Source organism: Oncorhynchus mykiss, chromosome 25, assembly GCF_013265735.2.
Source record: "Oncorhynchus mykiss isolate Arlee chromosome 25, USDA_OmykA_1.1, whole genome shotgun sequence".
Lineage (NCBI taxonomy): Eukaryota > Metazoa > Chordata > Actinopteri > Salmoniformes > Salmonidae > Oncorhynchus > Oncorhynchus mykiss.
This window is the reverse complement of record NC_048589.1, coordinates 14,580,345-14,607,257: the sequence shown is the minus strand read 5'-3', so window position 1 is coordinate 14,607,257 and position 26,913 is coordinate 14,580,345. Positions and strand designations below refer to the sequence as shown.

General features: G+C 44.4%; 1 protein-coding gene across 4 annotated transcripts in view; it reads left to right on the top strand.

Annotated features, from left to right (window-relative positions):
- LOC110505399 (probable palmitoyltransferase ZDHHC14) overlaps positions 1–26,913 on the top strand; it is a 101,411-nt gene that overhangs the window by 36,180 nt on the left and 38,318 nt on the right. For all 4 annotated transcript variants that reach the window (XM_021584596.2, XM_021584595.2, XM_021584594.2 and 1 more), the window contains one exon: positions 13,668–13,828. In XM_021584596.2, the coding sequence (XP_021440271.2) occupies positions 13,668–13,828 (161 nt within the window). The remainder of the gene's footprint in view (positions 1–13,667; positions 13,829–26,913) is intronic.

The following is a 26,913-nucleotide window of genomic DNA, read 5'->3' as shown; positions in this document are numbered from 1 at the left end:
GTTGCAAAATTTTGGAGGCGCTCAGTGATGCGGTACAGAGCTCGATTTGGCCTCCGCAAGCCTCCGGAGGCGCTGCAATTGCATCACACAGAGTCTCCAGATCCCAATCCGGAGAAAGCATAAAGGAGCTTTTTGGAAGCAAATTTGAAGATATTTACATACACAGACCTGATTGGCTGATAGGATGTTCTAGAGCCAAACCCCTTACCCAGAAGAACAGTCATTGGTCTATTATAATCAGATCACACTGTGATGTGGACAAAAAGTTCCATCCCACCTGACCAGACTGAAATTCCAGGATTTCATTTTCAAACCACTCTTACACAAACACGGTATCATCATTTTCAAAATGTTAGTGTTATTTGAAACTCATTGTGGAAATATATATTTTTTTAAGCAGTAGAATCGGTTTACACTTGGTTTGCAAATGACTGCCGGCTAAGTATTCTCGGCCGGCAAACTACCGGTGTGTCCATATATTTAATCTAAATAGTCAGGACAGAGTTCATGGTTTGAGATGGTGTGTTTTTTTGTTGCAACTAATCTTGCATACAAATTGGATTACGCAGCCTCCTAGATTATGAAAAGTCAATATTTTGATCGTATCTAGGCCTAAGTGGATCCTGAAATTACTTTCAGAAACGTCCATGTTGGATCAATCTACCCAGAAATGATTAAAACACCTAACCAGTGTATAGGCTAGGCTAAAGAAGAGACATTTCTCGTCAAGCATTTGGCATCAATTCTTACCTCGACATGCTAAGCACTCGAGTCGAGGCAGGCTTGCCTTCCTCCCTTAACCATGCTTTCATATTAATTATATTTCGCGATACTTGGCCTTTTAAGTGGTTGGAATTCAATAAAAGTCAAAGAAAGAACAAACTGTCCAAGGTTGGTTGTTTGTGGTAGTTTGGCCAACATAGCCTACAGTCTGTAAAAGCTTGACAAATACCCTCTGGCTGTCCTTTTGGTCAGAACTTTGAACACCTTTGACATGAAAAGCAGAGTAGAAATGCTTTCAAATTCCCAGGAAAGTCTTAGGATGAGACTTGTACTACCTGAAAGCTACGCCCACCTTGCTTGCAGCAATGGGCCGTGGGAGAGATTTCCTCACATGAGCCTTGTAAAACGCTTCACATCTCTAGCGATTTCTCATTAGCTCTGGTAATTGCTGGATTCATCAATGTGGTATGTATGACCAATCAGACTGAATGGAAGTCAGATTGAATGGGTAGATAAAAAGAGCTCCCTTAACGACATTGGACATTGATTTTTGCTTTCCTAGAGATTTGTACTTTCAGTCTGCTTATTCTGGTTAAACGGACCCGCAGAGCACGGCTTGAGTGACTGGCCTTAAATCCTTCCCACATTTGGATTGGGGGGGGGGGGGTTCTGTGTCAAAACACTTTGGTCTATGTAGAGCTTTTAAATAAATTAGGCCTACCTGGTTTAACTCCTCGCCGTGATTCCCTTAACTCATGTCTTACATTTTCAGGCACCTGTCTCTTTCTAAGGCGTTGAACCGTTAAACCTTGTCCATTCCCTACAGATGAGACCAGCTCACCTTGAATGGATTTCATGTCAGGGAGATGTCACAGCAGCTCCTGTGGGGTTCCCTTTACGTTAGCTGGAGCGAAACAGGCGGGGATTAGTCTTGTCCAGCTTGCTGCTCAAACTACCAAGGGAGGTGGGGGTGGGGGGTGTAAGTTGAAGCAACCAAGCCTTGCACTTGGCCTGCATTGACAGGGCTAAACACACTTGGCTTAGGGCTCAGAATGCTTAATTACTCTCCATTAGTGTGTGAGCTCTCCAGAGCAACGTGAAATAGGAGCGGTGGGAACCACAGATTCAGGTCATCTGTGAGCTGTATTAATTGTCCCACCTCTTCTTACTCACTGGTGTACTACTGGTGATTGTAGCCTATCCCACAGCATAAGCTTAGCAGCCTCTGGTTTCCTGTTCAGTTTTTTTCTTTATGCTCTTGAGAACTAAAGTTTTTAGTTTTTATCGACTTAGTTTGTTTGATGCACTTATCTGTTCAGCTATGTGAAAAGCGGAGTGCCTTGCGATAGTTGTTGAAATGATTGTAGTCTTTCAGTGTTTTGTATGGGCTGTCTGTTGGCCACTGAATAAGTGGGCTGAATCTGTTTGGTCTCTTGTTGCTTGCCCTCTGGCAATAAAGCCAAACAAGCCGCTTATAAACAATACATTATGTTTCCTTTTCGGAGCTCCACCATGACAAAACAACAGCAACTTGCCCTTTTGTGTTTCCCTCCCAGAGCCTCGCAGGGTGGATCATTTGGGCTGTGGACCTTAGCTCTCTGATAGTGCAGAGATCTATACTGTTTAACAAGCCCTGGGTGCATCCAGAGCAGAAAGGAACACTCACTCTACTCATCCTAGCCTGGGTTAACAGTTCCCACAGAGGGAGCACAGGTACTCTACCGTCCATATGATAACAGCAGAGAGACATTCAAACTGTAGTTTCATTCCAACTTGTTAGGTGGTTTCCATCATTAAAAGCAGGCGACACTGGATTGATAGAAACACTATTGACGGACTACTATGGTCAGAGTGAATGACCCTTCGTTCCACTCTGGCCTGCTATACTGCAGGGTCAGGATCATGGTGGTGGTGATGGGCTATAGATGTAAAGTCCCAGCATGACTCTGGGGGATTTGGCCTGGTAATGGATTAGACCGTCAGGCAGGAGCAAGCCTCTGGAATACATCTCCCTTCCTGTAATCTCTCCCCACAGGGACAGTCATGTTCAAAACTAACATGATCTCTCTTCAGACACACAGTGGTGGAGCGGGATCCACTGGGTCTGTACTAATTCATTGGGGTGAGAGATTCATTATGTGATGGGTTGTCTGCATTCATTAACCTAACGTAGCAGGCGTAAAATAAACACAGTGGTGGCGTTTCTGGTCACTAAACTACTGTCGGTGGAGGATGCACTTCAACCAATCCTGTAAATGTGGAGGAGGAGTTAAGATGGAGTGTCTCCTTGTTAACGTCCAAAAGCGGAAGTCTCGTCACAGGCTCTTTCCATTTCCCCTGAAAACCAGATGCATCTGGTTGATTCCAAACCGCTGAGGGTGGCATTCATAGTCAGTGGGAGAATCTCAATTGCATACTCCTCAAGCCCTCTCTCCTCGCCTCCTCCTCAAAACCCATTAGAGGAGAAGGTCAGAACGGAGGGTTTTGAGAAGGATGCAAAGAGAGAGGTCGTGAGGTGTATGCAATTGAGATTCTCCCACTGACTATGAATGACTTCTGATCTACCCTACTCTACCTTCTGATCTACCCTGCTCTACCTGATCTACCCTGCTCTACCTTCTGATCTACCCTGCTCTTCCAACACATGGCTGAGGAAGAGAGAGTGCTCAGACACACAGAGGTTTTCCAGGCACACAGCAGAGCACGTTCAATTTAGTCCATCTCTGGTAGAACATGAACTGCAGGATATTAGACCAGCCAGCCCTGCTGTTATCCCATCAGTATGTGTCTAGAGTAGACCCCTGCTGACAGGTTGGACCAAGTCACTATTATTTGAGTCACAAGCAAGTCTCAAGTAGGGCTGTGGCGGTCATGAAATTTTGTTAGCCAGCGATTGTCAACCAAATAACTGCCGGTCTCAATGTAATTGACCGTTAATTAGCTATGTCTTCCACCCATAGGCTACAAGCTACTGATGCAGACCTTTGGAACATCTACATTTAAAAGATAAATGCATTATTTATTTTAGACAGGTCTAAAGAAACATGATATGAAGAAAATGTTTATTTCAGAAGAACAGAATAGCATACTCTGCATTATCCTTATGTTAGGCCCTGTGCTATGCCATATGGCTGTGAGTCACACTAGTTTATTTAGCAGACAAGATTTGCTTAGAATTCTGTGGCATTATGTTTTATTATGTTATAGTATAAAGAATACAATTGAACATGGCTGAATAACATTGAAAGGATATTTTCTCAGATTTCAAAGGAAGTGCGCACATGCGGCTATTCTGTGTTGAGCGGTTGACAAAGAAACTGGTCCTCTATGCTTCATTTAGAGTTACTTATGTAACTTGAGTTGTGGTATAAACGTTGGGCCATATGTTTTGATTTTTAATACATTCTAAGGCTGCATGATGGGACTAATGATGATCTGAAAAAAGTTGCAAGCTGCACACACTTCATCATTCTCTCATTCACAATTTGACAAGCACTTGATAATATTCTCATCAGTCCTCGAATTTCCCGGTGGAATCCCCCTTGTGTGGCCGTAATGCCACCTAAAAAATCCTTGCCTTTTGTGGCCAAAGTTGCCATTGTGCCTTTGGGCTAAATATAATATGCTAATTATAATTCCTTTCTCCCGGCTGCTGTGCTCCAAAGCACTTCTCATTCACATGGCTCTCTTGGATATGCCCGTCACGTGATCGGGTCCCTCCCATGCATTTCAGCTAAGAAGTAGGCTACAAGTGAATGAAGACGGACACATCGGGGATGCAACTGCCCATGTTCCTCTTATCGAATTCCGAGGTGCATATTGAAGATGTTAGAACTGTCCACGTTTACTTTTCTTCAGCCAATAAGATGAGTAGGCCTATGTCAATATACTGTCCCCCATAGTACAAAAGTTGACCTATTCGAGAAATAAATATTCCAAAAATACTCTGGGAAAGTTGTGGAATGTGATAGATCCCAAATTAATACAACCACTCGCATTAATTTTTTTTTTAAAGCAATGAGGCTGATCGTTTGGCTTAAAATTTGATAAAGTATTTGGGTCATTTTTTTCACATTATAAGCACAGCCTATGTATGCCAGTTAGTCTCTACACCAGTTATGAAGCATATTAATTTGCTTAATTTTAAGAAGTTATTTGGCCACTTTAGTTGTGATACAAACCTTATCAAACCAAAAGTGTGGTTTCTTGCCTTAATGCACAAGCTGGGCATCATTCACAAGTGATAATACATAATTCACAAGTGATAGGCTAATATTGTCACCCATCAGACTATTCTTAATTTAATGTTGTCTTTACATATACTAAATAATACATGTGTGAAATTAGTTTTGATTTAGAATTGACCGTTATCTCGGAACAGGGGCACTTAAATAGCGAATGGAGGACGCTTTTCCCATAGTTCATTTTCATGCCAGCCAGGTAGGCTATACACCTGTTGTAAAGTGAATCAATGTGCTTAATATTAGGAAAGTTGATAAATACAGTGCCTTGCGAAAGTATTCGGCCCCCTTGAACTTTGCGACCTTTTGCCACATTTCAGGCTTCAAACATAAAGATATAAAACTGTATTTTTTTTGTGAAGAATCAACAACAAGTGTGACACAATCATGAAGTGGAACGACATTTATTGGATATTTCAAACTTTTTTAACAAATCAAAAACTGAAAAATTGGGCGTGCAAAATTATTCAGCCCCTTTACTTTCAGTGCAGCAAACTCTCTCCAGAAGTTCAGTGAGGATCTCTGAATGATCCAATGTTGACCTAAATGACTAATGATGATAAATACAATCCACCTGTGTGTAATCAAGTCTCCGTATAAATGCACCTGCACTGTGATAGTCTCAGAGGTCCGTTAAAAGCGCAGAGAGCATCATGAAGAACAAGGAACACACCAGGCAGGTCCGAGATACTGTTGTGAAGAAGTTTAAAGCCGGATTTGGATACAAAAAGATTTCCCAAGCTTTAAACATCCCAAGGAGCACTGTGCAAGTGATAATATTGAAATGGAAGGAGTATCAGACCACTGCAAATCTACCAAGACCTGGCCGTCCCTCTAAACTTTCAGCTCATACAAGGAGAAGACTGATCAGAGATGCAGCCAAGAGGCCCATGATCACTCTGGATGAACTGCAGAGTTCTACAGCTGAGGTGGGAGACTCTGTCCATAGGACAACAATCAGTCGTATATTGCACAAATCTGGCCTTTATGGAAGAGTGGCAAGAAGAAATCCATTTCTTAAAGATATCTATAAAAAGTGCCGTTTAAAGTTTGCCACAAGCCACCTGGGAGACACACCATACATGTGGAAGAAGGTGCTCTGGTCAGATGAAACCAAAATTGAACTTTTTGGCAACAATGCAAAACGTTATGTTTGGCTTAAAAGCAACACAGCTGAACACACCATCCCCACTGTCAAACATGGTGGTGGCAGCATCATGGTTTGGGCCTGCTTTTCTTCAGCAGGGACAGGGAAGATGGTTACAATTGATTAGAAGATGGATGGAGCCAAATACAGGACCATTCTGGAAGAAAACCTGATGGAGTCTGCAAAAGACCTGAGACTGGGACGGAGATTTGTCTTCCAACAAGACAATGATCCAAAACATAAAGCAAAATCTACAATGGAATGGTTCAAAAATAAACATATCCAGGTGTTAGAATGGCCAAGTCAAAGTCCAGACCTGAATCCAATCGAGAATCTGTGGAAAGAACTGAAAACTGCTGTTCACAAATGCTCTCCATCCAACCTCACTGAGCTTGAGCTGTTTTGCAAGGAGGAATGGGAAAAAATTTCAGTCTCTCGATGTGAAAAATGATAGAGACATACCCCAAGCGACTTACAGCTGTAATCGCAGCAAAAGGTGGCGCTACAAAGTATTAACTTAAGGGGGCTGAATAATTTTGCACGCCCAATTTTTCAGTTTTTGATTTGTTAAAAAAGTTTGAAATATCCAATAAATGTCGTTCCACTTCATGATTGTGTCCCACTTGTTGTTGATTCTTCACAAAAAAATACAGTTTTATATCTTTATGTTTGAAGCCTGAAATGTGGCAAAAGGTCGCAAAGTTCAAGGGGGCCGAATACTTTCGCAAGGCACTGTAAATATAGTAGGCCTATCCTTTAGAAAGCTGATGGCTATATTAAAAAGAGGAAGATCCCAAAAAAACTGTGATTTCTCACGCAATTGCATAGCCTTTAGAAATGTTGTGCAACTCATGGGCACTCATTAAGTGTTTGATTAGATTTTTGATTACATTTGCGTTGTCAGAGTGATTTGGAGGGACAATAGAGTGCTGAGTACCAGGCAGTTATCAAGTGTGGTAGGCTACTAATTACCATCAGCAGCATCAGAGCTTAGAGGAGCCTAATTACCATGACTAATCGGTCATGTGGAATTTGACTGCCGTCATGACTCGTGACCGCCGGCATGGCGGTAATACGGTCACTTTAACAGCCTTAGTCTCAACTCACAAGGTCCAAGTCTCAAGTCAAGTCCCCTGTAGATTGGTTCGAGACTCGAGTCAAGTGCAAAGTCGTGCATTCTAAGAGCAAGTCCCCAAAGTTAAGTCTGAAGTAAAGTAAAATCTATACAGGCAATGACTTGTTCAGCTACACATTTTTGTATATTTATTGAGGCTAACAGACAGCCCTTTTCATTATTTTGTCTACAACAAATTCCAAATGCAAGCTTCATAAGTCAATTATACATTTCAAGCAATGTTGACATACCAAAAGCTCTCTGGTGAGCTTGCAAGGTAAACAGTTCATATTCTTGATCACATATTATTTTTGGTGCATGTTCATTTATGGCAATCCTCTCTCCTTACGATTGATCTGCACCCGATCCTATAGCTGTACAACAAATCACCAATCTGTTCACAAGCTCGGTGGTTTTCAAACTTTTTTACCTGCGATCCCCAAAAAGGAGTGGTTCAAAGCATGCGACCCCGGCACATGCACAGGATGAGCACACGCGCACAAGATGCAAGATCCAGAAATAAACGTGCATTTTGGGCTGAGTTAATAGAAACAAGGGATATCATGTCACATTGTCACTTCTCTGGAGTCCAGACCAAGAAGGATCAAACCGTGGCTGCAGGATCGGATGGAAAGCATGATCTGTCTGTGGACTTTTTCCTCAGAAATATTGTAACATATTCTGGCAAATAAATGACATCTTCTTCCCATAAGTATTGAAGGTAGTGCGACGATATCTTTAGACATATAGCCAATTCCATCACTGAGGAATATTAATTATAACCCACCCAAACAAGGCCTATTGGAAATATGGAAAATTATCAATGAAGTCATCAGGTAGCCAGACTATTGTTGTGGCAAAGGTGCGTCTGTAGCCAATTGCTAAATGCTACTTTATATGGATAACTTACAGTAGCTAGGTATAGGCTATTCTGTTTTTAATTTGTTTGTTTTTTAACAAACGCTTTCTGGTCACTAATTTGAGTGTGCGTTTCCTTTGCGCACCAACGCTGATGACTGGTCAACAGTCCAGAATAGCAACTTTTTGGTTCTGAAGCACAGATTAGATGTTTTTTTTTTAAACAAGAATTTGGTGTTCATGCCATAGGCCTATGTTAGTGACCAGATCGAATAAGCAAAGGTAGAAATATAAAATACAAATGGTTGTAAATATCTATGCAATGAATACATTTTTCTTGATTTCAGTTTCACACTTGCAACCTCCCAGAACCTTCTTACTGCTCTAGCTTACCCGACCTGTGTTGATTGATAGTTTGCTAGTCCAGTCAGAGGGTTGAGTGTACATTTCACTAGCCAATCTGTTTTTTTGCAAGTGCGATACTGTCTCTGACTGCGTGGAGAGTAATCCACAGAAACTCTGCGATACTGTCTCTGGCTGCGTGGAGAGTAATCCACAGAAACTCTGTGCGATACTGTCTCTGGCTGCGTGGAGAGTAATCCACAGAAACTCTGTGCGATACTGTCTCTGACTGCGTGGAGAGTAATCCACAGAAACTCTGTGCGATACTGTCTCTGGCTGCGTGGAGAGTAATCCACAGAAACTCTGTGCGATACTGTCTCTGACTGCGTGGAGAGTAATCCTCAGAAACTCTGTGCGATACTGTCTCTGGCTGCGTGGAGAGTAATCCACAGAAACTCTGTGCGATACTGTCTCTGGCTGCGTGGGGAGTAATCCATAGAAACTCTGTGCGATACTGTCTCTGGCTGCGTGGTGAGTAATCCACAGAAACTCTGTGCGATACTGTCTCTGGCTGCGTGGAGAGTAATCCACAGAAACTCTGTGCGATACTGTCTCTGACTGCGTGGAGAGTAATCCACAGAAACTCTGTGCGATGCTGTCTCTGGCTGCGTGGAGAGTAATCCACAGAAACTCTGTGCGATACTGTCTCTGGCTGCGTGGAGAGTAATCCACAGAAACTCTGTGCGATACTGTCTCTGGCTGCGTGGAGAGTAATCCACAGAAACTCTGTGCGATACTGTCTCTGGCTGCGTGGAGAGTAATCCACAGAAACTCTGTGCGATACTGTCTCTGGCTGCGTGGAGAGTAATCCACAGAAACTCTGTGCGATACTGTCTCTGGCTGCATGGAGAGTAATCCACAGAGACTCTGTGCCACAAAATGAGTGACGAAACGTTACAAAACCTGGTCAGATCATTTCAAGTCATCAGCCAAGTCTTAGAAAATAAAATAACTATCAGTTGAGTTTCAAGTCATCAAAAAACACGACCACACGGTTTCATCCACACACCTCTACTTTTACCCTCGCTTTCTGTGAGAGCTCATTTTTCTCTGCAGTTCTGGGAACTTAGTGAAACGGGAGCTACTCTCACTTTGTCTCTATTACTTGGTCACTTTCTATAGTAGGTCCAGGTTTGGCATGTTAGCCAGCTGCAGGCAGCAACTGCTGCCCAGTTGTGGTATTAATAAAGCCTTCATAATGTAGTGTCCCATGGACCCTGGCAGCAGCCCCACCGAGGGATGGGAGCGTTGGAATGAGATTGGCAAGGACCAGGGTGTACCTTAGGGGCAGGCCAGCAGTCCCGGCACGCAGACACCTGATACACAGAACCGGAAAAGACCGTGGATCGGAAGACTGTCACACCCGCAATTTGGCCGTCAATACACTCCTCTCACCTCCTGGCCAAGGTTCCTTTAGTTTTGGCTGCATTCATTTTGGCTAGTCGACGAAACATAATCTGAAACCTGAGATGGTTACATTTTTACCAGCCAGCCAGTTAGAACATTGATGGATCCTTAGCTCTACTGGGCTTCAGCTTTGGACTCCCATCCTCCACTTAAGCACCAAAGCCCAGAATGACATACTTATTAATAGTGTGGCCAGGTTGGTGGGAGTGCTGGCTCCAGTCCTGGCACTGGCTCTGCACAGCGGGTATGGCCAGGCTTCCAAGGTGTTGCCATCTGGAGGGAGGTGATGGTGATACATTCAGGATGACTTATATCCGCTTGGAAGTAACAGGCCTCTGCCATAACTCTGCTGGATAGTCAACCACCACAGCTCCCTGCTTCACAGTATCTTTGCCTAGTATGCTATGTTTCCTGGTTCTCACATAGTGCCGTAACTAACAGATGGCAAACATGACTAAAGATAGCCTGCTCTCACCTCTCTTAACACATCTCTAAATCCACATACGCGAAAGGATGTATGTCACCTCTCTCCCACTTGTCACTCTCATCAACCTATCACTATCACTGCCTTTTAGAGGCCCTAGCCAGGTCTTTATGATCAAGTGTGTTTTTGCTTGGAATTGATTTTCATACAACAATCAATGAATGAGAGTAGCTTAAGTGCTCTGAACGGCAGTAATGCTTGTCCTCTCATCGCAGGCATTTCCCCCTCCTGCTGTTGAATATCATACTAATGGAATAATGGAGCCCTCTCGCCTCGCTGGACCCTATCGCATGTCATCTAGCCCCCTCACAACAATTCATCCTTTCTGAGAGACAATAATGGAGGTTTAGGATCACTTCTCCTTCTGTGTTGTGAATGGAACAATTTGGGCACAGTTCAATGTTAAGTGATTTGTTATTTGTGAATGGCATTTGTTGACGTGTGTGACTCATTAACCGTTTTTTACAAGTCTGATCAGGTGAAGTCCTTCCTCCTTACATCCCTCAGTGATCATAGCAATATCTCTGCTACATCCCAGGTTCTAAAATATGTGGTTAACTTTATGGATAAAAGGTAACATTGTGCTGCCCGCTTCATTGATCTGTCAAAGGCCTTCAATACTGTTGATCACTCACTGCTAATTCAGAAGCTTTCCTCAATTGACCTAGACCTTCCCGTATTCAACAGTTTTCAAAATGACATGACAGATAGAACTCAATGTGTTATATACTGATGGTGTTAAATCGGGTTTTCTGGACATAACAAAAAGTGTCCCACACTTGTCTATTTGTGGAAAAATCCCCCTGATTTAATTATTTTGTCTTATCCCTATTCACTTATGGCCCTACCTACTAAAAAATGACTTTTAAAATGATTATATAAGCAAATATTATTTCTTTGGAACGGCAAGCCAGACAGAATGAAATGGGCCTATTTATATAATCAATATGAATTCTGAGGGCAGAAATGATTCAATATTAAAGCATTGGCCCTCTCACTAAAGGCTTTATTCATACAAAAACTAGACTTAAATCCGAACGGATTCTCTAGCAGATTAGTAAGAATGGCCCCGTGTTTGATACTGTATATACAGTGCATTCGGGAAGTACTCGGTCCCCTTGACTTTTTCTCCATTTTGTTACGTTACTATTTTCCTTCATCAGTCTACACACACTACCCCATAATGACAAAGCAAAAACTGTTTTTTATTTAGCAAATGTATAAAAATAAAACCTAATAAACCGAATGTACGTAAGTATTCAAACCCTTTGCTATGAGCCTCCAAATTGAGCTCAGGTGCATCCTGTTTCCATTGATCATCCTTGAGATGTTTCTACAACTTCATTGGAGTCCACCTGTGGTAAATTATATGATTGGACATGATTTGGAAAGGCACACACCTGTCTATATAAGATCCAACAGTTGACATGGCTTGGTTTTTGTTCTGACATGCAATGAGGTTGAAGGAAATGTCCGTAGTGCTCCGAGACAGGATTGTGTCAAGGCACAGATCTGTGGAATGGTACCAAACAATTTCTGCAGCAAGAACACAGTGGCCTCCATCATTCTTAAATGGGGGAAGTTTGTAACCACTCAGAATCTTCCTAGAGCTGGCCGCCTAACCAAACTGAGCAATCAGGAGAAAGGCCTTGGACCAAGAACCCGATGGTCACTCTGACAGAGCTCCAGAGTTCCACTGTGGAGATGGAAGAACCTTCCAGAAGGACAACCATCTCTGCAGCACTCCACCAATCAGGCCTTTATGGAAGCCACTCCCCAGTAAAAAGGCACATGACAGCCAGCCTGGAGTTTGCCAAAAGAACTCAGACCATGAGAAACAATAGTTTTTATAGTAATAGTTTTTTTTTTGTAAACATTTGTAAAAACCTGTTTTGCCTTGTCATTATGGAGTATTGTATGGAGATTTATGAGGGGGGAAAAATAATTGAATACATTTTAGACTGAGGCTGTAATGTAACAAAATGTGGAAAAAGACAAGGGGTCTGAATAGTTTCTGAATGCACTGTATATACAGTACCAGTCAAAAGTTTGTACACCTACTCATTCAAGGGTTTTTCTTTATTTGTACTATTTTCTATGACAGCTTTGCACACTCTTGGCATTTCTCTCAAGTTTCACCTGGAATACTTTTCCAACAGTCTTGAAGGAGATCCCACATATACTGAGCACTTGTTGGCTTGTTTGTCCTTCACTCTACAGTCCAACTCATCCCAAGCATTGTCTCTATGGCAATTCAGAAAACTGATTGCGGACCTTATTACTGATGAATGTCTTTGTGATTTATGACAGTGTTTTCCTTTCTGCTTGCATTTGGTATTTATATTTTGATGTCTGTGTTTTCTGTCATTTCTGTAATTCAGGGCTCATCTGTAAAAGATACCTTGGTCTCAGTATGACTCCCTGATTCAAAATAATAATACAAAAAATTTACTTCTCAAAGTATTGTCATACAAGACTTGCTCTCCTTTGCCTTTCAGTATTTTCTTTTTATATTTACCCCCATTTGTCTCCCCAATTTCGATCTTGTCTCGTTGCTGCACCTCCCCAACGGCCTCGGGAGAAGCGAAGGTGGAGTCATGCGTCCTCCGAAACATGACACGCCTAACCGCGCTCCTTAACACCAGCCAGCTTAACCTGGAAAAGCCGCACCAATGCTGTAGGAGGAAACACTATTCAACTGGTGACCGGGGTCAGCCTGCAGGCACCCGGCCCGCTCAAGGAGTGGATAGAGCGTGATGAGTCAAGTTGGGCTATTGGACAAATTCAGATGCTTCGTTCCGTTTGCTTTCGTCTTTAACAAATGTTTTGCAACGTAATCGGAGTAATGAATACTCCTGAGGCGAGAGAGGTGTCAGGCGTAAAAAAAACTGTGGTGCGCATGTGTCTTGTTATGCTGTCTTGCATGCAAATTCCCCAGAGTAGCCTCAAGTTTACCTCTTCCTCTCTGGTTTTATTTAAATTACACAACTTTCCCCAGGCCTTTTATAGCCAATCGTCTAGTTAGGCTATAAGATGAAAAATAACGTTTTTAGATAAGAGGTGATGAGTCTCCGTATCTAATATCTACTCTCTGCTTTGAAATTGAGCTTGGTGTGGAGGATAATTCTACCCAGTTCCGACCCAACACTTTTTCCTGTCCTGTGAACATACGCCGCTGTTTCTAGTGATGGTCATGTGTTTGGCTTGGTGCAGCCTGCTCTGAATACTACAGTATACTGAAGATTTGTATGAGTCTGACTCTGGTCCTTTCTCTCTCGTGTTCTACCCTAGCTGTCCGTTCCTGTCGATGCAGATCACCCCAGCCATCCCAGTGATAGGGGGGGTGCTTTTTGTCTTTGTGCTGGGGACTCTCTTCAGGACCAGCTTCAGTGACCCAGGGGTCCTGCCCCGAGCAACGCCTGATGAAGCTGCTGACCTGGAGAGACAGATCGGTAAGGAGACCTCTCTCTATTCGCTCTTTGTCACATTTCCTCTTTCTCCCTTCTTCTTAATCCTCCCTCCCACACGTCTCACACGCCCTCCTCCTTTTCCTCCCTCCCTCCTTCTTTCATGTTCCCTCCTCTGTACATCCACCCCTCCCTCTCACCTTGACCTCCAACTGCTAGGCCAAGACCAGTGGTCTTGTTGTCTGACTGATGCCTCTCCCTCAGGGGTAGCTGTGTTCCATTTTGCCCCTGGCAGGTCACATACAGTGCATCCGGAAACAATTTAGACTTTTGACTTTTTCCACATTTTGTTACATTACAGCCTTATTCTAAAATCGATTAAATAAAGGTTTTTCCTCATCAATCTACAAACAATACCCCATACTGAAAAAGCGACAACAGGTTTACATTTTTTTTGTTGCAAATGTATTACAAATAAAAAACAAATACCTTATTTACATGATGTTCAGACTCTTCGCTGTGAGACTCAAAATTGAGCTCAGGTGCATCCTGTTTCCATTGATCATCCTTGATGTTTTTACAGCTTGATTAGCTGTAGAATTCAATTGATTGGACATGATTTGGAAAGGCACACACCTGTCTATATAAGGTCCCACAGTTGACAGTGCATGTCAGAGCAACAACCCAGCCGTGAGGTTGAAGGAATTATCCGTAGAGCTCCGAGACAGGATTGTGTCGAGGCACAGGTCTGGGGAAGTATACCAAAAAATGTCTGCAGCATTGAAGGTCCCCAAGAACACAGTGGCCTCCATCATTCTTAAATGGAAGAAGTTTGGAACCACCAAGACGGCCAAACTGAGCAATCGGGGGAGAAGGGCCTTGGTCAGGGAGGTAACCAAGAACCTGAAGGTCACTCTGACAGAGCTCCAGCGTTTCCTCTGTGGAGTTGGGAGATCCTTCCAGAAGGACAACCATCTCTGCAGCACTCTACTAATCAGGCCTTTATGGTAGAGGGTTGAGGTTAGGGCTCTCTGCAGGCCAGAAGCCGCCACTCAGTAAAAGGCACATGATAGCCCGCTTGGAGTTTGCCAAAAGGCACCTAGAAACTCTGACCATGGAAAAACTAGATTCTCTGGTCTGATGAAACCAAGATTTAGCGCTTTGGCCTGAATGCCAAGCGTCACGTCTGAAGGAAACCTTGCACCATCCATACGGTGAAGCATGGTGGTGGCAGCATCATGCTGTGGAGATGTTTTTCAGCATCAGGGACTGTGAGACTATTCAGGATCGAGGGAAAGATGCACCGGCTTTGAACAACAACACTCCTCATTTGGGCAAATTATAAAATGATTGTTTTTAGAGAATAAACAAACTGAAGGCTGTGGGACCTTGTGAGCCCATCACATCTTCAAAACTACATCTCCCATTTCCCATGATCCTACAGCACAGTCCCTCTATCAGCTCTGTAGTTCATCCCAGGATCACCTACCATGCCCATGTCTGTCATTGGCAGCGTCCAAACAAAAACTGCCTCTTGCCCAGATCCAAGGGTGTAACTGTAGTGGTGAGCCAAGCAGTGATTCGCTGCTGTCTACATCGACAGATCTTTCTATTTATCTGTTCTTAATATAAACCTCTGAATCCAGCTATCCCACAATGGTGATTTTAGGACCATGTTAGGGCTCACTACCCTTCCACCCCCAAGCACAGACTGAGCACCCCTCCAGTTTATGAAATCTCCGGTTCTGATTGATGCTGCCCATACATTAACCTGGCTAGAATACTGACTAGAGGTCCTTTGTCAGAAATGCCAGATTTAACCCACTGAGAGAAAGGTCACTGGCTTTTCCCATAGTGAGGAGAGAGAGTTAAATGTCATGTGGATTGCATACTCTTGACTGTCAGGTTCTTTCTCTCTCTCACTCCCTTATTCCCTCCACTCCTTCCACCTCTCCCTCATTCCCGCTCTCGCTCTGGTTCCCACTGTTGCCCAATACTCCAGTCATGCCGTGGCTGGATGACATGCAGACACATTAAAGCAGATCTGAGTAGGCATCTTACTCTGCTTCAGACTCACTCTTTTTGTTTTATCTCTGCCTTCACCTTTATAGTCCTTGACCCCCCCCTCGCTCATCTTCCTCTCTGTGACTTATCTCACATGAATCTTTCTGGGCTCTTTCACCATCTCTACCATCTCCCTTTCCATCTCTCTCTGTCACGCGCACGCACACACACACTCGCACACCCACGCCAGGGCTCATTCCTCACGTTTACAGGCTGTATTTCTTGGGCTGGGTGTGTAAGTGGCTGGCCGCTCCCGTCCGTCCTCAGCCTAGACAGCCATGCTCTTTTCCAGCAGCGCAACCTTATGACTTGACACACACAAGCGCACGAACACACACACACACACACTGGCTGCACGTCTCTGAGAAGACAACGCCTCGTCTTCAGAGGGGGCTCTCATTAGTGGAGCTGAAGCTCTCCCTCTCGCTGTGCTTCACAGCGTTAGGAGACGTGAGTATGCGGTGTTGTCATAGCATTGGTATGTTATGTATTCTCTCTTTCACTGGATGAATGCGTATTCTACAGCCCGCTCTGCTACTGGTGTTAGGTGCTTCCTTTACGACGCACGCTGTTATTACAAAGCCTTTTTTACTGTCAGTGTTTTACAGGGTTGTAACTGTGCAGACAGACGAGAGACTCTCTGGCAACTCGGCTCATGTCATCAACTCCCTCCCTGCCTGGGTTGATATTGTGGGAAAATACCAAAGTCTGGCAGTCAGTCTGTAAAAAGGCTCATACAGACAACTCAGATTGATGTGTGTTTTTATTTGTACAAGCCTAGTAGTGTTGATTTTTGAAATATACTACCTGGCCTATGATGGACAACGATAAAACACAGTATCTCACCTATCCGATGTATGTGACAATAAAATACAATAAAAGTCACTGTTTAGTTGTCAGTTTGAATCCATTTTCCTGGTAGTGTTGCTGAAGGTAACGAGCAGTGGGTTCCAAGGACCAGAGCTGGTGTTGCTGTGAGAGAATGCCTAAATATAGGCATATTAACTCATGGGACTGGTTCCTGGAGAGAGAGGGCGAGGCAGATAGAGAATCTCCCTGCTTCAGCGGCCTTCACAGTGTGAGGGAAGCATGGGATTTAGATAGTTTCTGCCTGCTGTGGTCAGTCGCATTTTGCAGAAAGAAACACTGTCAGAGTGTATTAGTGGTCCTTAAAATGAGACCTACTGATGCTTGGCGTGACATGACGTGCACCCTGTCCAATTTGTCTCTGGCCTAAGTGCTTGTTATGTTGCCTAGCTTGTAGTGTTATGACAGTGTGGTGTGAGCTCTCCCTAACTCCTTGGAACGATGACACCGTCAGTCAGTCAGGCTAAGTTAGAATAGATCACAGAGTGAAGTAATGTTTGACCTCAACTTGAACTGGTTCTTCCTTAATTCCCAGCAGCCTTCTGAATAATTCATGCTCTTGTCTTCCATTCAAAGTGGTAAAGGGCCTCAGTTCACCTCTGGTATTGATCTGTTGTGAAACTACAGACAGAATGGGACGGAACAAGGTGCCTATTCATCGGTGCCCTATGTCTGGGATACAATGTGTGTCCTGTAACAGGAAGTGCAGTGTTGTGTCCTGTGTTGTTGTAGATGTTTGCTGGATGGACACATCTGTCTATCGTTAGGGGAACCACAGAGGGGAACTGTGGTTTGCTGAGAGGAGCAACTTTCTCACTCCCACTTTCACTCACTCACTCACTCTTTCTCTCCTGCAATAACTCTCCACCTCACCTACTCTCCATCTCACTCCCATCTCCATTGGGCTCAGTGGCTAAAGCCTGCTGTGTAAATCAATGGGCCCCTGTCCTGACTCCTGTCCTGTCCCTGCTACACTACATTACCAAAACTATGTAAACACCTGCTTGTCGAACATCTCATTCCAAAATCAGGGGCATTAATATGGAGTTGGTCCCCCCCTTTTCTGCTATAACAGCCTCCACTCTCCTGGGAAGGCTTTCCACTAGATGTTGGAACATTGCTGCTGGGACTTGCTTCCATTCAGCCACGAGCGTTAGTGAGGTCGGCACTGATGTTGGGCGATTAGGCCTGGCTCGTAGTCAGCGTTACAATTCATCCCAAAGGTGTTCGATGGGGTTGAGGTCAGGGCTCTGTGCAGGCCAGTCATGTTCTTCCACATTGATCTATACAAACCATTTCTGAATGGACCTCGCTTTGTGCACTTGGGCATTGTCATGCTGAAACAGGAAAGGGCCTTCCCCAAACTTTAGCCACAAAGTTGGAAGCACAGAATCGTCTAGAATGTCATTGTATGCTGTAGCGTTAAGATTTCCCTTCACTGGAACTAAGGGGTCTAGCCGTAACCATGAAAAATAGCCCCAGACCATTATTCCTCCTCCACCAAACTTTACAGTTGGCACTATGCATTCGGGAATGTAGCGTTCCCCTGGCAACCGCTAAACACATATGTGTCCGTCAGAATGCCAGATGGTGAAGTGTGATTCATCACTCCAGAGAACACGTTTCCACTGCTCCAGAGTCCAATGGCAGCGAGCTTTGCACCACTCCAGCCGATGCTTAGCATTGCGCATGGTGATCTTAGGCATGTGTGGCTGCTCTGCCATGGAAACCCATTCCATGAAGCTCCCGACGAACAGTTCTTGTGCTAACGTTGCTTCCAGAAGCAGTTTGGAACTCTGTAGTGAGTGTTGCAACCGAGGGCCGACAATTTTTACACTCTTCAGCACTCAGCAGTCCCGTTCTGTGAGCTTGTGTGGCCTACCACTTTGCGGCTGAGTCGTTGTTGCTCCTAGACGTTTTCACTTCACAATAACAGCACTTACAGTTGAACGGGGCAGCTCTAGCAGGGCAGACATTTAACGGAATTACTTGCATCCTATGATGGTGCCACGTTAAAAGTCACTGAGCTCTTCAGTAAGGCCATTCTACTGACAATGTTTGTCTATGGAGATTGCATGGCGGTGTGCTCGATGTTTATGCTACGGTCGTGGCTGAAATAGCCGAATCCACTAATTTGAATGGGTGTCCACATACTTTTGTGTATATAGTGTATGTGTGTACTGGATATGATAGTAGGGGAACTCTCCAGCACAGTCAGCCTAGTAGATCAATCTCCACTGTTGTTAGTGCAGCTCCTCTTTCCAGGTATCCTGTTTGTCTGCCTGTCTGCCATGTTTAGCAATGCAAGCCCTGGGCAGAAGTGGCATCACCGCAGAGACTGAGAATCTGGCATCCTCCAGGTGGGTGGAGATGTCTCTTCCTCTTCCTGGTCTCTTCTGCTGTGCGTGCCAGAGACCGAGTGTTGACGAGCCAGTAAAGGTCAGGGGATGTTTCTAAAGCCTGTGGCCATGCTAAACTCCTGCTCCTCTCCCTGCAGAGGAAATAGGTGGTGTGTGTGTGATGGTGAGCGATCGGCTGAGGAGGATGCACTGACATTTAGGGTTTGTTGGACGCAGCCAGACCCTATATGATTATTAAGGTTTCCCACAAGACTCCTGAGAAGTTGGAACAATTCAAGTGTTTGTGTGAGTGCATGCTGTGTGTGGTCCGAGAAATGCATCAGCAGCAGGGCCCTCCTTATATTTCACAGCTCTTTCATCCATCTTCTACCCTTCTGTCCTCCCTTTCTTCTCCTTCCTCTATCCCTTCTCCTTCCTCTGCCCACGCCGGCAGACAGACGGTCTTGTTACAGGGGGAGGAGAAGAGAGACAGAGCAGTGGAACCAGGGTTATAGTCTCAATGCTGCTCTCTGTCTGCCTGTCATGCATGTCTTTGGCCCTCGGAGGATGTGCTCCAAACAGTTTTCTCCTCAGGGTCACACAGTGTGACTGGCTGGGTATGCATGACTGTCTTAAAGAACATCCCCAAAATAGATTGATTTCTACAGTGCTCTTTGTGTTTGACTGCCACCCGGTCTCTATCAAGATACACGTTCTGCTAGAATATGGAATACAGATGGTGGTGGCAACCCAATAGAACACCCTGGATGATGAACCTCTTACTCCTGCATAATATTGGCAACATTTTGAGTTGAGTATTTCTGTGTTTGATGTCTTCTCTGGGTTTATAGAACAAGCCATGGAAGAGCCAGTACCCTGGCATACATATTATCTGCCCACTCACTGTAAGAAGTATGAAGTGTTATTCCCCCGAGATGCCAGGACAGGGAGAGAATACATCAAGCACGGATGAGTCTGAGCAGCGTGCCACCCACCACCAGACCTGACTGACTGATGGCTGCTCTGGTAGTATTACCACAGAGAGGAGGAGAGAGAGTTTAGAAAACGCCAACACTGCCTCAGTAACAGAGTGAGAATGTACACTGAGTGTACAAAACATGAATCCAGGTGAATCCAGTTGAAAGCTTTGATCCCTTATTGATGCCACTTGTTAAATCAGTGTAGATAAAGGGGAGATGACAGGTTAAAAAAATGATTTTTAAGCCTTGAGACAATTGTGAAATGGATTGTGTGTGTGCCGTTCAGAGGGTGAATTGGCAAGACAGACGGTTTAAGTGCCTTTGAACTAGAGGTCGACCGATTAATCGGAATGACCGATTAATTAGGGACGTTTTCAAGTTTTCATAACAATCGGTAATCAGCATTTTTGGACACCGATTATGGCCGATTACATTGCACTCCACGAGGAGACTGCGTGGCAGGCTGACCACCAGTTATCTTACCAGTTGTCTTGTAAAAAAAACAATCAATCTTAACATAATCACTAGTTAACTACACATGGTTGATGATATTACTAGTTTATCTAGCTTGTTCTGCGTTGCATATAATCGATGCGGTGCCTGTTAATTTATCATTGAATCACAGCCTACTTCGCCAAACGGGTGATTTAACAAGCGCATTCGCGAAAAAAGCACTGTCGCTGCACCAATGTGTACCTAAACATCAACGCCTTTCTTAAAATCAATACACAAGTATATCTTTTTAACCTGCAAATGTAGTTTATATTGCCTGCTAACATGAATTTCTTTTAACTAGAGAAATTGTGTCTTCTCTTGCGTTCTGTGCAACAGAGTCAGGGTATATGCAGCAGTTTGGGCCGCCTGGCTCGTTGCGAAGACCATTTCTTCCTAACAAAGACAGCCAACTTCGCCAAACGGGGGATGATTTAACAAAAGCGCATTTGCGAAAAAAGCACAATCGTTGCACGAATGTACCTAACCATAAACACCAATGCCTTTCTTAAAATCAATACACAGAATTACAGTGCCTTGCGAAAGTATTCGGCCCCCTTGAACTTTGCGACCTTTTGCCACATTTCAGGTTTCAAACATAAAGATATAAAACTGTATTTTTTTGTGAAGAATCAACAACAAGTGGGACACAATCATGAAGTGGAACGACATTTATTGGATATTTCAAACTTTTTTAACAAATCAAAAACTGAAAAATTGGGCGTGCAAAATTATTCAGCCCCCTTAAGTTAATACTTTATAGCGCCACCTTTTGCTGCGATTACAGCTGTAAGTCGCTTGGGGTATGTCTCTATCAGTTTTGCACATCGAGAGACTGACATTTTTTCCCATTCCTCCTTGCAAAACAGCTCGAGCTCAGTGAGGTTTGATGGAGAGCATTTGTGAACAGCAGTTTTCAGTTCTTTCCACAGATTCTCGATTGGATTCAGGTCTGGACTTTGACTTGGCCATTCTAACACCTGGATATGTTTATTTTTGAACCATTCCATTGTAGATTTTGCTTTATGTTTTGGATCATTGTCTTGTTGGAAGACAAATCTCCATCCCAGTCTCAGGTCTTTTGCAGACTCCATCAGGTTTTCTTCCAGAATGGTCCTGTATTTGGCTCCATCCATCTTCCCATCAATTTTAACCATCTTCCCTGTCCCTGCTGAAGAAAAGCAGGCCCAAACCATGATGCTGCCACCACCATGTTTGACAGTGGGGATGGTGTGTTCAGCTGTGTTGCTTTTACGCCAAACATAACGTTTTGCATTGTTGCCAAAAAGTTCAATTTTGGTTTCATCTGACCAGAGCACCTTCTTCCACATGTTTGGTGTGTCTCCCAGGTGTCTTGTGGCAAACTTTAAACGACACTTTTTATGGATATCTTTAAGAAATGGCTTTCTTCTTGCCACTCTTCCATAAAGGCCAGATTTGTGCAATATATGACTGATTGTTGTCCTATGGACAGAGTCTCCCACCTCAGCTGTAGATCTCTGCAGTTCATCCAGAGTGATCATGAGCCTCTTGGCTGCATCTCTGATCAGTCTTCTCCTTGTATGAGCTGAAAGTTTAGAGGGACGGCCAGGTCTTGGTAGATTTGCAGTGGTCTGATACTCCTTCCATTTCAATATTATCGCTTGCACAGTGCTCCTTGGGATGTTTAAAGCTTGGGAAATCTTTTTGCATCCAAATCCGGCTTTAAACTTCTTCACAACAGTATCTCGGACCTGCCTGGTGTGTTCCTTGTTCTTCATGATGCTCTCTGCACTTTTAACGGACCTCTGAGACTATCACAGTGCAGGTGCATTTATACGGAGACTTGATTACACACAGGTGGATTGTATTTATCATCATTAGTCATTTAGGTCAACATTGGATCATTCAGAGATCTTCACTGAATTTCTGGAGAGAGTTTGCTGCACTGAAAGTAAAGGGGCTGAATAATTTTGCACGCCCAATTTTTCAGTTTTTGATTTGTTAAAAAAGTTTGAAATATCCAATAAATGTCGTTCCACTTCATGATTGTGTCCCACTTGTTGTTGATTCTTCACAAAAAAATACAGTTTTATATCTTTATGTTTGAAGCCTGAAATGTGGCAAAAGGTCGCAAAGTTCAAGGGGGCCGAATACTTTCGCAAGGCACTGTATATATTTTTAAACCTGTTAAAATATATATTTTATATATATATAATTTTGTGGTATCCAATTGGTAGTAGTTACAGTTTTGTCTCATCGCTGCAACTCCAGTACGGACTCGGGAGAGGCGAAGGTCGAGAGCCATGCGCCCTCCGAAACACAACCCAACCAAGCCGCACTGCTTCTTGACACAACGCACATCCAACCCGGAAGCCAGCCGCACCAACTTGTCGGAGGAAACACCGTACACCTGACGACCTGGTCAGTGTACACTGCACCCGGTCCCCAACAGGAGCCCCTTGTGCACGATAAGACAAGGATATCACTGCCGGCCAAACTCTCCCTAACCCGGACGACGCTAGGCCAATTGTGCGTCGCCCCACGGACCTCCCGGTCGCGACCGGTTACGACAGAGCCTGGGCGCACAGCTGGCGCTGCAGTACAGCGCCCTTAACCACTGCGCTTCCCGGGAGGCCCTACACGTTGTAGTTTCAAGTCTCTGACAAGGGTAGTCGTCATAAGGGTAACGTGACAAACTGAGTTAAGACTGTTAGCCTGTAAAGCCTAGGCATTGGTCCGGTGACGTGGATGGGAGGAGGAGGAGGTCAAAGGGGGGTGAAGTGTAACAGGTGGTTCGGTAACTCTGACCCCATTCCCACTCCATTACCCAATTAACTACAGTCAGCTGGCACTGGCTCTGTTGGGACCCTACTGTTTCCCCATCTGCACCAGAGTTCTGGGCCACAGTTTGGTGCTTTTCTATTGAGACTTACCCTTACACCAGTGGGCCGCCGGTGTTTTATGTTAATGTTAGCTCTGGTGTTATGGTGCTTCCATCAGGAGTGCGACACTGAAGACTTGTGGCGAGCAGAATCAACAGCCTTTGCATCATTCAAGACTGTTGCTTTGTGAGAAGGTGGTAAAGTTCACAGTTAGCCATTGTTATGTAAATGAAAGCTAAAAAAAACTTGGCTCCAAGTCAGAGCAGGTCCGCTGTCACTCATGGCTCAGTGAGTCACGGATGCCGGCCCGTGTAGATGGGTGGAGAGTCTGAACCTTTTGGGTTTAACACTGGGGCAAATCTTCATTGGAAATGCTCCAACACAGACCTTCATTACTCACACACCACACAATGTGAATATTTTAACTGTGCACTTTCTGTCAGTCCTACTTAACGATTTCTTGGATCTGACAGACTTGTGCAGGTTTCTATCATAATGCTTCCACCAGTCCTATCACTTGAGATTAGTCAGGCTGTAAGCCTGCAATGTTGACAAAATGGGGGGAAAGGAGGAGTATAGGCCTGCAGGGATTGACACGGATGCCCTATTGCCTGGGGCAAGTGAATTTATATATTTTTTTTACTGCTAACCAAAATTTGAATAATTCCAGTACTGATCTTTCGGGTTCCTCCATAATGTGTAGGTGAAAGGCAGGAAACATATGACACTTGTGCGTGTAAATAGCTCATTTACATTTTCGGACAAGTGTTCACAATCTTCAGGCAACCAAATAGTACTCCTGTCTTGGTCGATCGGTAAGTGCCTTCGAGACTTTAATGTCAGTGTCTGGCTATGCGTTATGGCCACATCAAAGCCAGTTCCCCAGAAATGGACTGAACTGAAACCTCCCTTAGTTTTTCACTAGTAACTAACGAAGCTAGAGAGGGTGGAAATGAATATCAGGATGTTCATCATAGTCAGCCGGGAGCAGAGAGATCAGTGAACCCTTGGGGCTGAGTAATGATTTCAAAACAGTCCAGAGAAAAGGCCTTTTGCTCAGTAACTCAGACCTACTTTACAGAGCTGTGTTTTCACTTCAGGAAAGTTCATCTCATTTAATTGTAGCACTTTTCCCTGTGTAATCTTTTTATGGAAAACATGAACTGTAATCTCTCCAATCCTTTTTTTTATCCATTTAATTTTACAATGGCAGTTGGATATAAGAGTGAGGTTGACACACACACACTGCAATCTGTGTCCCAGTGCCCTAGGGCTGGGCGGTATACCGTATTTTATGATATACCAGTATTGATGCAGGGACCGGTTTGGGTTTTTACTTGACCTTCTATAACGGTATTTGAATGTTTGGTTTGTTAAATGTGATACGCCGTGTGTAACGTCCATTTTTATAGTTCGCTACTTGAGTCATCCCTCTCCGCTCTCTCTCTCTCCATGCCGCGTTCCACACAGACCTAGCCCCGCCCGCTGTCACTCAAGGAGCGCATTTGTTGTTCCTCGACCACAACACACTTGCATTCAGTCTGCACATGCAACAATGTTGATGACAACGATGCGGGTTTCACTTTGCTTCTTAATATAAATCCACTAGCGTTCTATAATTACAATATTAGTTTGTGTTTCACATCTGCAAACGGCTAGTTTGTCTTTTGTTAGCAACTTGGGCCGAAATTGTGTTAGCAGCTAATACTAATCGCTAGTTAGCTAGCAAATAAATGTACGGAGTCAGAACAAACATAATTAGCTATCCAGCCAGTTATCCATCCAGCCACTATCCAATACCAGTTTGTGCAACAGTATTTGCTAAATCAAAGAGGAATACACAAAGTAAGAATATTTTACCTGCATGAAATAGCTAAGAGCTAAGAGTCCCATAGGAAACACTTATCAACACTTTGGTTCCTACCCTGTCACAATAACACCCCTCTGGCATTTGAATTGTTTATTTTTTTTTACCCCGTTTTCTCCCCAATTTCGTGGTATCCAATTGTTTAGTAGCTACTATCTTGTCTCATCGCTACAACTCCCGTACTGGCTCGGGAGAGACGAAGGTTGAAAGTCATGCGTCCTCCGATACCCAACCAAGCCGCAATGCTTCTTTAACACAGCGCGCATCCAACCCGGAAGCCAGCCGCACCAATGTGTCGGAGGAAACACCGTGCACCTGGAAACCTTGGTTAGCGCGCACTGCGCCCGGCCCGCCACAGGAGTAGCTGGTGTGCGATGAGACAAGGATTTCCCTACCGGCCAAGCCCTCCCTAACCCGGATGACGCTAGGCCAATTGTGCGTCGCCCCACGGACCTCCCGGTCGTAGCCGTTTACGAAAGAGCCTGGGCGCGAACCCAGAGTCTCTGGTGGCATAGCTGTCGCTGCAATACAGCGCCCTTAACCACTGTGCCACCCGGGAGGCCCTAGCATTTTAATTTGATGTCTTGTCAAACAACACTGTATTCAAAGTGCCCAATATTATATTCTAACTATAGAATTAGAATAATAATTATATTTCCATGATTCCAACAGCTCACCCAAGTGTTGCTCTAAATCGCAAGTCTAATCGCAATTGCAACATTTGGTTAGAAATAAGGCCTGGATTGTTAGCCTAGGGTGTGTGCCTGCAGCCTGGGGCAATAGGAAGTATATGTGTGTGTCATAGCAGATGCTCAGTGTTATCACCATTTGGAAACCCACTTTTGTTACCCACTGAAGAGAAAGTGCCCCACAAATAACAGTTTATCTGTCTGCGGAAGACTCAACATCCAGGACAGGAGTTATGTAATCAGCACGCACGCACACACATACTCAGACAGTACCCCCCCCCCCCCCATTACACACACACACTCAAACAACATTTTATCAAAACCTACCCTACCTGATGTTTCTCCATGAATTTCAATCCCTTTTTGTCCAGACAGCATTGGTTTCCTCTGGGAGATGGTTTCTGGTCTCTCAGGTCTTTTATTGGCTTGTCTGGAGGATTATGATTGGTCCCCCTGACGGGGAGATAAAGGGCTGTGTGATGAGGCCTTGTAGATGGAGCCGCATGGCACATGAATAGAGCTGCTGCTGCTGGGACAGTAATTGCAGCCAGTTGAATTTTACCAAATGGGTCCAGACAAAGAGAGAAAGAAAAGCATAACTTGTCGAGCAATTAGTGGCCTGGGTTGGCCTCTGCAGTTACTGATGGCCACCTACCTTCTGTATGCCTCTGCATACTGGACACACACACACACACGGACCACTGTACAGTATGCCTCTGCATGTGTCTGAGAGGCAGAGAGAGTGCTAACTCAGGGAAAGTGTCTGTCTGTGTTGTCCTGGTCTCCCTGTGGGGCCCATCGGCCTCATTACCTCTCACCATGCAGACAGACGTACAGGAACCAACAGCAGCTGCTGGGACTTCCTGTCCTGTACAGAGAATGCTCATACATAGTCACAAATAGCAGGGTGTCTTCTCCTTGTCCCTCATCTGCACTGATGTGAAAGGCACAGTCATAGAAGGCATCCA